Source organism: Lactuca sativa, chromosome 3, assembly GCF_002870075.4.
Source record: "Lactuca sativa cultivar Salinas chromosome 3, Lsat_Salinas_v11, whole genome shotgun sequence".
NCBI classification, from domain to species: Eukaryota; Viridiplantae; Streptophyta; class Magnoliopsida; order Asterales; family Asteraceae; genus Lactuca; species Lactuca sativa.
This window is the reverse complement of record NC_056625.2, coordinates 39,389,021-39,401,257: the sequence shown is the minus strand read 5'-3', so window position 1 is coordinate 39,401,257 and position 12,237 is coordinate 39,389,021. Positions and strand designations below refer to the sequence as shown.

The window sequence follows — 12,237 nt, the reverse complement described above, 5'->3', positions numbered from 1 at the left end:
CTTCTTGGTTTGTAGCATACATCTCACCAATGGTTCGATTCTTACGTTCCGCTATACCTTGTTCAGGTGTATAGGGAGCCGTAAGCTCTCTCTTGATTCCATGCCCGTCACAAAAACTGTTCAACTCCTTGGAGAGGAACTCTCCTCCTCTGTTTGTCCTTAATATTTTTATTTTCTGATTGCATTGATTCTCTGTAAGGGCTTTAATTATATTTTTTGAAGAACTCAAAAGCTTCTGACTTGCATGTGAGAAAATAAACCCAGTACATTCTAAAGTTGTCATCAACGAAAAGCAAGAAATACTTACTACCTGCATGAGACTCTTTCTTCGTAGGTCCCCATATATCAGCATGAACCAATTCTATCTTTTCCTCTCACCTCTTTGCCTTTCCCACCGGAAATGACCTTCTTGTCTGCTTCCCTAAAGCACAACCTTCACATGTATGACTTAGTTCCTTGATAACTGGTAGCCCCTTTACCATCTCCTTGTTGGCAATATATAAATGAGCATATCGTTGATGCCATATATCAATACTTTCTTATCTGCTGCTCATCAGCCCATAGATACTTGTGTTAGAGAAATCTATAGGAAACATATTATTTTCTGTTATTGTGGATTTCAACAACACTTCACCTATCTTTTTTTCTACCATACATTCATCATCCTTAAAGATAACAGTAAAACCAGACCTTATAAGTTGTCCTACACTTAACAGGTTGTGTGCCAAATTTAGAGCATAATGAACATTTTGGATGAATTTCTCTTTTCCTTGTATTTCAACAACTACAGTACCTTTCCCTTCAATTTGGACTTGGTTATCATCTCCCAAAAGCACTTGCGATTTCACCTTTTCATCCAGATTTTTAAACTTCTCCTTGTCTCGTGTCACATGATTTAAACATGCACTATCAATATACCAAAGATCCTTAGGCATAGTTCGATCGAGGACTTACATGTGTCATGAAGAGGTAGTTATCTTCCTCTTATTCTACATATTGTGCATGTTTATCTTTGTTCCAACAATCGTCTTCTTTGTGACCATACTTCTTACAGTGAGTACAATGGACATTACTCATTCTTCCGCGTCCTCTTCCTCGACCACTATATTGTGAGAATCGTGCTTGTTCCTCGTGAACTTGAAAGGCTTGCTCGACTTCTTTATAAACATTTATGTTTATTCTAGCCTCATGTTTGCAGGCAACCCATGAGTTCATCAACAGAGTAGGTGGAAAGATCTTTGGATTCCTCTATGGTTGCGACAACATGATCAAACTTTGAAGACAAACTCCTTAGAATCTTTGCAACAACAACCTCATCATCCACTTTATCATTGTATGCTCTCATTTGGCTAACTATGCATGAAATTCGAGCAAGATATGCTTGTACTGTTTTATTTCCCTTCATGATTGCTGATTCAAAGTCCCTCCTTAGAAATTGCAGTTTTACCATTATGACTTTGGCATTACCTTGGTACTTGATCTTGAGTGTGTCCCATGCTTCCTTGGCTGAAGTTGCTACAACAATCCTTGAAAAAATACTTTCATCCACAGCTTGTTGTATGAAGAAGAGGGCCTTTGCGTCTTTCTTGTTTTTATAAAAATTAACTTATTTTCTCTATATATGTATAAGTAAAGTAATTTGAAGAGAAGTGGTATTTTATATTGTCGGTGAAAAGTGGAAATTTTAAGTCTTGAATGAGAGAGAAAAATAACATATTCACAATTCGATACTATTATTAATGGCTTTATATCTATGGCTTACAAATATATTTTTTTATTTTAATATTTCTTTTGCAGTTTGTTCTATATATATTAAGTTTCTTTTTAAGCCTTAACAACCTCTAATAAATGTAAGTTTTAGTGAATTAATGCATCTCATTGCTTCATTGTTTCGTGTATTATTATTAATTTTAGCTATTTGACTATAGTTTTTTTATATTTTGGAGTGCCTCATTTTTGCTTTTATACAAAGTCTCAAATCTGCCTAGATCTACCGCAGTATTTATGGAGGAATAATGTATTTTCATTTAAGGAATATTATATTATTATTTCAAAATCAATGTTATCGGTGTAACCAGTAATTACTTACAAAATATTTGTTTTATTAGCATAGTCATTAAAACGATCCAAAGTAGATTCTAAAATTGAAGAGTTATACTATATATGTTGTTTGCAAGATCTGAAGGCAACCGAATCTTACAAACCAAAACTATTCCATAAGTAGGGGCGGTTTTAGTATATGGCACGCAGTAACGTGTGCAACCTCTGACTTTTCTAGATGCAGTGCAAAAAATTTCAAAATTTTTTTCTACTATCGTGCAATCTCTAACTTTCCTGTGACACCCCTACTATGAAATTATATGGTTTCTCCTGTCCATAAGGTTGTTGGGTGTGGTTGCGGTTCCTAACGTGGTTCGCCGCCTCATCTATAGCAAACGCTGTGTTGGGTGTGTGGTTTCGTGTGCGATTCCTCTCTCTCTCTCTCTCTCTCTCTCTCTCTCTCTCTCTCTCTCTCTCTCTCTCTCTCTCTCTCTCTCTCTCTCTCTCTCTCTCTCTCTCTCTCTCTCTCTCTCTCTCTCTCTCTCTCTCTCTCTCTCTCTCTCTCTCTCTCTCTCTCTCTCTCTCTCTCTCTCTCTCTCTCCTCCTGGTATGTGACAAACACAATTGTAAGATGAGTCGGAGCCATGACATGACACCACAACTAAGAAATAAAGTAAAATTGTAAATAAAAATGTTGTAATATGATTTTTTTAACTGGTTGTTATGTTTTTTTTTTTTTTTTGCTAAAATCCAATGACACATTACTCAATAAATTGTTTATTTTATTTGAAAATATAACTAAGATTTTGTTAAAAGTTATATTTATTTATAACCATTTTTTATTATTTTTAAGATTAAAAAGGTATAAATAATTTGTTTATTTAAAAACCTAAGACTTTTTTTTACTTTGAATTTTTGTATATATAAAAAAATATATTAATATTTTTCTCTCTTTATAAAGGAAAAAAAAAAACTCTTTATAAAGAAAAAGAATATGATTCGGTTTATCTTGTTATCTTTTTTTTAAAAGTAAATGCTATTTGCAATTTATATTATAAAGTTTGTTTAAAAAAATTACATTTTACTACTATCTAGTAGAGGTGTCAAAAATTGACCCAACACGAAATAAACGTATTTGGGTAAGATATTTCAACCCATTTAAATAAACGGGTTGACACGACACGACACGAAAATTAAATGGGTAAGGTTAGTGTAAAAAATTTCAACTCGAATATGACTCGAAAATGACCTGTTTATTTATATGCACGTTTTTTGAATTATTTAAATAATCTAGAAAGATACAATACCAAAACCATAAGCAAAAGAAAACATTCGAATTGAATTGTTTTGTAATGTTGAAATGACTTGGTTATCTAGATCAAGACTTCATTTCAGTTTTTTCATTCTCTCCCAAACTACCCAGTCTCTTTCACCACTCTCACATCCACATTACCTTGTCACCTAACTCCCACTTTTTTAGTTTTGTCATATGAATTTGCTATGACTTCATCTATTCTACCTCCAAATTATTAGTTTTTCTTTTCGCCTACCCAACTCCTACTCTTTCAACATGCTATTTCTTTTAACCTCACATGACACGACATATTTCAAGGTATAGCCTAACCCGAAATCCGACACGAACTCGACACGAAAATAAACGGGTTCACACGACACGACACGTTAATTAAATGGGTCGGGTTAGGGTCGTGCACTTTCAACCCATTTAGTGTTTCGACACGACACGAACCCGGCACGACACGACACGATTGCCACCTCTGCTATCTAGTTAAGATTAATTTGGTCAATAACCACATTATGCTTTTTTTCTTCTCTTTTTGTGAAAGCTTTTTATTTCCTGTTTGAATCACTGAGTCTTAATCTTTATAGATTTCTAGTTCTCTTAACCTTTTCCAACATATTTTTTTTTCTTCTTGACTTCGCATTTCATTATTTAGTTGCTTCTGATTTTCATAGTTTCTTGGTGATTGATTTTCTTGAAAAGGTCATACTTTTTAAGTGGTATCTTTACCCATCTTCTATGTCCACAAGGATCAAATCTCAATATTACCATGAATTATATTAATAAGATTTAACATTCTGTCAAGAATCTTGGTGTCATATACTTTGATCTTTACTTGATGCATGGAACTATATATGTTGGCTAAACTTGTATCGAAGACACGAACAAAAAAAATGCACATTCATTAACATTTTGGAGTCAAACAACCATCAATACAAATCACTATCATATTCATCTAATTAACCACAGAGACCACTTCCACTTCATAACCCTTTCAAAATCTTTGGACACCATGGACATATATACCACCTTCTCCTTTCTTTCCATCAGTTAAATGTTGCTATTTTCATGCATTTCCTATATTATTCTCCTTAGCGAATATTGTGATACTGATTTATCCCTCTTTTAGGTGGCAACTTCTTCAAAATAAACAGAACCAAAGCTGATGGTAGTATCTCCACCAACTGTTCAAAAATATATATATGTACATAATTGGAAAAACATTAAATATATATATGGAGCAAACTATATAAAGCTAGTAAAGAAGTTTACCGAGTAGTATATGAAATTAAGAACAGGATGCTCCATTAAATCCAGGTTTGCAGCCTTATTGAATGCATTAAAGCACATCTAACCATCAAAATAAAAAGATAAAAGATTTTATTAAATAAATGCTCAATAATATCACTAACAATTACCAATTTGAAGAGAAGAGGACTCACCATGACACATCTTATGAGGAAGCATGTAAAACAGATACTTGTCACATATCCAACCTACATCAACAAAATAAAACAAAACTACATTACTTGCATAAAATAGATAGATAATTAAAAGGGTTTGAATTTCAAAATCGGTTTAATAAATTAATTAATATATGCCTCCTGCAACTTTTTTCGCCTTCCTTTTGATTCCACAGGAAACCGTTGCAACATTAAAAATAGCCTGCATATATATAATAAGATATATATTAGTCCTATTATATATATACACTGTATATGCTAAACAATAATATCATATATTCTCCAACAAAAATCTATTACCTTCCTCCATATAGCAGAAATCCCAAGGCAGCAAACAAACACACCCCTGGAAAAAAGATGAGTGAGACAACTTTTAAATTTTAATTAAAAAAACATTTTTTAAAATGTATTATAAAGAATGCAGGACCTGCAAAGAACATCTTGGAGAGGATCACCATAAAAGGGACATGCTTATACCAGATTACTACCCATAAAGATATCTATTAAGAGATAACAGAATATTAGATTAAGTGGTTATAACTGTAATTAAAAAATTAATACATATTTTATTGCAAAATAACTTCTTTTCTTAAACCTGAATAGCATAGATTATTCCATTGACTGTATAGAAAGTTGGCCGAAGGCCATCAGTTGATACAGCACGTGCCTACAAAGATTCACCAATCAGAACCAAGAGTAAAAAAAGATTATAAATAAATAAATATGAGAAATTAAGTAATTAAACTGAACCTGGTAGTAAATCTCTGCCCAGAATAAAACCAAGAGAGCAAAGGTGGTGAAAAACGCAAGGCTTGGGACATCAAGCAAGATATGTTGAACAATCTGACAAAATGAAAGTTTCATTATTAACATGATTATCATCTGAATTAATTAATGGGGTCATATTCATGTTCATATAATTGAAAAACTTAAAACAACTTTCTAACCTCTGGTTTCAAGAGTTGAATATCACGACGAAATGTAAAAATCAAACATCTAACTGCAATCAATATATAGTAATATGTTTATAAACTATCAGAATTCACAAGATTCATAAGAGAAAAAAAGTAGATTTATACATTATACAGACCTGCGTTAACCAGGAAACAGAGAAAATGGAAGACTTTCTGGGTTGTCCAACCATACTCTGGTACTCTTTGCTGAATTCGAATCAATTGCATCTGTAAATGTCACAAAATCATGAAATATATAGGGGGATCTTCTTCATACTACTAGTTTTAATCATTCATACAAGTGTAAATGTAGAGATCGGAATCTGTTATGAAGCAATCGAGTTAACAGTTTACCGACTTAACTTCTCAATTAACCGATACCAAAATCAAATTAGTAAGATAAATAAAACAAAAAAAAATTATCGCTCTAAAACGAACCCTAGAAACAAAAACATGAAACTCAACAAATCATGGAAACTGTAACAAAATCAAAAGGAGAAATCACCATTGCGACAACCGCCACGAGTCCATAGAGAAGAGCGAGAAGATAGAATATTCGATCTTGCCAAATAGGGGAGTCGTTTAATATATGCCACCATTTAGAAGCGTCTTTAATGGTGAACATCATAATCACCACAGAATCAGACGGGCCTACCAAGGCCCTATACATTGCCGGAGATCCGATTAGATGGTGATCGGAGGAGAAAATCGTCTTCTTCCTCGACGTGAATTGTACGATGAAACAAAAGATTGGGGAAAATTTTAAATTATCGTTGGAAGTCGAAATTGAACCGGACTTCAACAGATAATGCATATAGTAACTGCCGTTCAAAAAAATTGCATATAACGGACATAATTCAGTTAATTTATTATTATTTTTTTGCTTAAAAAAATTGTTACAGATAAAAATTCAAAACACACCGACATGTATTAATGAAAAAATAGATTGTTGCAAATACTTGGTAAAAAAACATATAAATTGTTTGCATATATAATTTATCAACTTACAAGTAAACCTGTCAAAACATGACACGACACGACAACATGATACAAACCCAACACGAAATTATTGGGTTTATGTAAGAGATTTCGATACTTTTAAGCAAAATGGGTTGACATGGCACGATATTAAAAATTAAACGGGTTAGGTTAGAGTCAAGACTTTCAACTCGAAGATGATTCGAATATGACCCGTTTAATTATATATTGTTTTTTTATAACTTTTATATTTTTATAAATATATTATATATTATAGAAATGTTTCTCTCTATTCTATATAGATTTTAAGTTTATATCATGCACGTTAAAAATGAATAAAAATGATTTGAATTTCAAATATTATATTGTAACTTTTAGCGGAAAATATGATGTGTTTTAAGCTTAACTATTAACTAAATTGACTATCGAAGTTATAAAAACATCACCATTTGGCCACTAACCTTCAACTTTCAAATTTGTCACCATTTAGCCACTGGAGTAGGTTTCAACCGGTTTCTGATTGCCACTTGCCATGTGGCTCGACTTGGCACTAATGTGGCATCTAAACTTTCCGAGAAGAAGAAAGAATTAAAAAAAATCATGGACTAAGATGGTTAAATGGAGAGAGAGAGAGAGAGAGAGAGAGAGAGAGAGAGAGAGAGAGAGAGAGAGAGAGAGTTCAATGGCTAATTAACATGATTAAAACCTTAATTAGTCTCCAACAACTTAGCAACCATTCCTTCAAAATTTTGAAATAAAAAATAAATAAATAAATAAATAAACACAAGAATCCACAAGCAATTAATAACTCAGAAAATTGTCATTCCCAACATGCAATTATTGAAGCCTATATGATTGAAACCTGTCTAAATACATTAGGTCATGGGGTATGGAGGATGTTTTTACGCGTAAAGGGTGACGTGGAGGGGGGTATTCACGCGTGAACACCGCCCCCCTCCATGGTGAATGTGACGCGAATTGAGATGGGTCACAGACAATTACGAGAATTTTGATTGGTTACCTCCAAATTGAATGCATTCTCATTGGTTGTTCACTAGTGAACACCATTTCCACCCTATAGTGAATGAATGGTGAAAAGAGGTTGATGATGATGTGGCAGCCCTTTAACGCGTAAAATCTCAAAACCATACCTCATGGCCTTATAGGAGATGATTGCAAATTTCAAACCGTAGAACGGTTCATTTATCTCTTAAGATGGAAGGGAAACAGATGCATGGTTTCATAGAGCAAAGCAACCGATGAGCTTCTGAATTTCTCCCCATCTAATCTACTTCGGCTACGTTCACTTAATCATTAATATTCGAAGTCACATTGAGAGAGATACATTTGAATCATTAAGAAAGAAGTTTGTTTCAGTTTCGCGAGGGCAGAGATGGAATTATCTTCAACTTACAAAGTGAATGTTAGACGAAAGTGCTATATTCCTGGTGCAATGTTTGGTCCATTTTCATTCATCGACATTTATTCTAGAAAAGAGGTTGTAGATGATGGTTGAGGTTGCGGTTATCTATCAGATACTACAGTTAATCTGCAAAGGTATAAAACTATGTATCCCATTTTCTAAAAATTTCAGAAGGCATGATAAAGAACATAGTTTCTTATAATAACAAGTTGTGAACTTGTGCCATCTTATTACAACAGAACGTGCGTCATCAAAGCATAAGATTAGCATTGCCGTGTTATCACCATACCCTGCTCAAGTTCAATGTCTCCAACAGAAAGTTGAAATGCACAACGAAAACAATGAGCTTGTAAAGGTAAAAGTTGGGTTTGTTCATGATTATCAGGGTGCAAAAGATGTTACGATAATATCGACAGTGGGAACTGATCATGATGGAGATGAATGCAACGAGCTCGAGAGTAGTCGACTGAACACTAATGGATATTTGAAATCGGAAAGGTGTGGGATCTAATGAGAGCATATTTATATATTTTTCTACCTTTTTCGATGACTTTTGGGACTATAGTGATATATTGGCTTGCTGATGCTTTTGCAGACAGTGTCTATGGATTATATATAGGAGACGAAAGAGAGCTCCTGAAGCAGGGAGGGTCTTACTGGGAACCCTTAATTATGGATGCTAAGGCTTCGTTAATGTTTCTTTCACGCAGATGAACACAATTAAGGACCTCGCAAAGGTCATAGTCGAAGTCAAGAAAGATCTTCATCAGCTTGATGAGTTATTAATTGGGGAGACTTCACTCTTCCGAAGTACCACATGGAAGGTAATTAAATCGGCTTTCTTGTTACTTCAAGTGCTAAGCACCAAAGTTTCTCTAGTGCTAATTTATATTATAATATATCATTCACATTCAAAGGATCGATAATTCCTCAAATTAGGGTTACTTATCAGAAAATGGTAAAAACAGGTCGTCTCTTGTTTTCGCATTTAAACTTTTTAAACTATTCATACGGATTGTGTGATCATATGTGGAATAATATCTTTGAGGCATTTACTGAATGCAGTTTTTAATCAAATAATAATCTACATATATTTCGTGTTGTAGCTAGAATCTGAAATTCTCTTGACAAAAAAATTTCCTAGTTTTTTACATAAAAATGGAAGTTTGGCTTTCAAATATCTCGTGCTATTTTTGCATGCATTTAGTTCATCATGGATTCATCTTAATTTCTTTTTTTAGGTTCTCTTTAGCAGCAAGTTTATAACCTCATTTTCAAACATTGACTCATGGGAGACTAAGAAACTAATGCTGCTAAAGCTTTCTACGGGTTGGAATTCAAAAGGTTTGTTGATGCGAATGGTAGCAACCTTATAAAAATAAATACACCTTTTTCGAATATAATGTTATTCACTTTCGATCAACTTTCAATCTGTGTTGATGGGTTATAATTTTGTTGTGTATTCTTTCATAAGGAATTGAGAATCTTGAAAAGTAATTAATGCACTTCTGATGATGACTTGTTAATATTTTCAGATTGACATGTGGTGGGAGTTCCTCATCACAATGCAACTCCATGAGTATTGATGATATTGATAAAGTGATGTTGTCTGTCTGAAGATATTCCAGATCATTTTATTCATCTCCCACACAACAAATATCCACTTATTATAACATTCCACAGATTCCTACTGATGCAGATGCTTGATGGAACAGTTGGTACATCATACCTTGAGAGATTCCCGTGTGTTAGGCAGCTCCTTTGTGGCAATAAAACAAGTAACTCAAGACTCAGTGTATTGGAACAATGTATTAGGCTAAAGGATGTTACTTTTGAGAGATTTTGTTCAGTGTATTGGCCTCACTTAAACAACAAGCTCACAGCAAATCTTGAATCCTCCATAGTTTACACTGAAATCATGTCAGTTATAAAGGGTGGATTAACTGCAAGCGAGGTTGCTCCCAATGGAATCTTCTCTAGAGAAGATTATGTTGCACTTTGTGATTCTAGAACTTCAATTTTTGATGCAAAGAAGAGAGAAATCATCTATTCCATATTTCTGCAGTATGAGAAGATAAAAATGGAAAAAGGGAATTTTGATTTGGCTGATTTAGTGAATGATCTTCATCAAAGGCTTGAATTTAAAGGATATAATGGAGATTTTGTGGATTATGTATATATTGATGAAGTTCAAGATCTTACAATTAGGCAGATTATGCTTTTTAAGTACTTGTGTAGAAATGTTCATGAAGGTTATGCTTTTTCTGGAGATATAGCCCAGGCCATAGCAAAGGGTATTGGATTCAGATTTGAAGATATACGGTGGTTGTTCTTTAGAAAGTTTCTTTTGGGTTATGAAAAGGGAAAACTCTCCAAGGTTTTCCAATTAAGTGAGAATTTTCACACTCATACTGGAGTTTTGAATTCGGCTCAAAAGTGTTGTCAACCTTCTTTGCCACTTTTTCCCCTTGTTTGTTGATGCTTTGAGCCCAGAAACTAGTCGAATCGATGGAGATCTTCCTATTTTGCTTGAAACTGATACAAATGATAATGCTATCAAAACCATATTCCAAAGCAATGGGGTTGGCTATCAGCAGTTTACTGGATTTGGTGCTGAGCAAGTTGTTTTAGTTCGTGATGAACATCTAAAAGAGAAGGTAGTCAACATTGTTGGGAAAAATATATGCACTTGTTCTAACAATCATGGAGTCCAAAGGCTTAGAGTTTCAGGTAATTAAAACACTAATTATCTTTTAATTGCTTTAAGTTTTATATGAGAATTCTCGTTTGAGCTCAAAAGTTGAACATTGTAATGCATTTAACTTATTCCATGTTTTATAAGATGTATTGTTATATGACTTTTTTTTACAACATCCTCTTTCTCAAATGAATGGAGAGTTGTATATATATCAATATATGAAGGAAAAAGGATTCAACTTCCGCTCTACTGTGGTGTGTGCACAGCTCTAATATGGTGTTGGGGAGGATGTGGGTATGCTGAGATAGAGTTTTTGCAAAAAGGTGCTCTTTACTATTATGATGTAAGGGATTTGAAAAGTATGATGACATTCGTTAGTTCCTTTCACTCTTAGGATAAGATGCGAAAGTTCTTAACTCAAAAGAGGTGTTTTGATGAACTTATATCGCTGGAAATAGAATGGGGTAACTTTGAAGAAGCTGCAAAGGCTTCAAGGCTTAAAGTACTAGATACTCAATCTGAACTTCTGATCCATGTGGGTGAACTTCACAGGGAGTCATCATTGCTAATCTTGTGGCATGTGTTTATGAACTCTCTGGTTCTTCAAAGTGCAGAGGAACCTTTTCCATAGAAGGATTATTTACTAAGTAAGGCTGTGTCAATTGCCAAAAGTGGCTTTGACGTCTGCTATCAGTTTGTGTGCAAAGTGGCGAGAATTTTATCCCAAGGGAAATGTTGACTTAGCTATAAGTTTACACAATGTACTAAAAGAGACAACCGATTCTGCAGGTTGGCTGACAGTCAATGACTATATGTCACCTACTTGCTTCTTATATCTTATTGAGCGTCTTCTAATCTTGTCATTTTGCTTTCATGGTTGCATTTTCATGACACGGTCTTCATGTGTCGAATGGCTTAGTTATGAGGGATGGTGCATGGGTTCAAGTTCAAATGTAAGGCAGTGTTACATGTTTGGATACCATGAAGGATATCCATCATTCTTTAGTTTCAATGGTTATGCAAATGTTGAATTCCCATGATGATTTATTGGAATAGGTCACAAGATCAAAGAAGTCGTATGATGTTTTGGTTTTGAGATTAATTGTTCTTCTTTCCATGATCTGTGTAAACTCGGGACAATAGTACTACTGTCATCATCTGCTTGATCTTTTGGGATGCTCTCGTCTTGCATTTGTACTGCCATCAACATTTGCTGAGGAGCTAATCAAGGGGGTAAAGGGAGACTGTTTAGCTGATGCTCTTGTTGTTGCCTGTGAGAAGATAGATAACCCACTAGTCATTGTGAGTTTTGTAAGATAATAGGGATAAAATAGTCTTGGAAATTCTGAGAATTGTGATTTCACTATCAAATCAAAGTATTG

The 12,237-nt window shown here is 34.0% G+C and overlaps 1 protein-coding gene across 1 annotated transcript; it reads right to left on the bottom strand.

The window, feature by feature from the left end:
• Positions 1-4,227: 4,227 nt before the first annotated feature.
• Positions 4,228-6,547, bottom strand: LOC111896740 (tobamovirus multiplication protein 3). The gene is made up of 11 exons (XM_023892726.3): positions 6,262-6,547; positions 5,894-5,984; positions 5,751-5,803; positions 5,554-5,646; positions 5,399-5,470; positions 5,231-5,303; positions 5,104-5,149; positions 4,942-5,005; positions 4,783-4,836; positions 4,613-4,690; positions 4,228-4,524 (listed from the first exon to the last, which is right to left on the bottom strand). Exons 1-11 carry the CDS (start codon positions 6,424-6,426, stop codon positions 4,432-4,434), a joined length of 882 nt encoding a protein of 293 aa, XP_023748494.1. The 5' UTR covers positions 6,427-6,547; the 3' UTR covers positions 4,228-4,431.
• Between the last annotated feature and the right edge of the window lie 5,690 nt (positions 6,548-12,237).

What these genes read in the sequence shown, in the direction of transcription:
- LOC111896740 (XM_023892726.3), bottom strand. Translation starts at nt 6,426, where the DNA reads ATGTATAGGGCCTTGGTAGGCCCGTCTGATTCTGTGGTGATTATGATG. An exon ending in TTCAACTCTTGAAACCAGAG is followed by an intron (nt 5,647 to 5,750) that starts GTTAGAAAGTTG and finishes TCATTTTGTCAG; the next exon opens with ATTGTTCAACATATCTTGCT. An exon ending in TTAATTTCATATACTACTCG is followed by an intron (nt 4,525 to 4,612) that starts GTAAACTTCTTT and finishes ATTTTTGAACAG; the next exon opens with TTGGTGGAGATACTACCATC.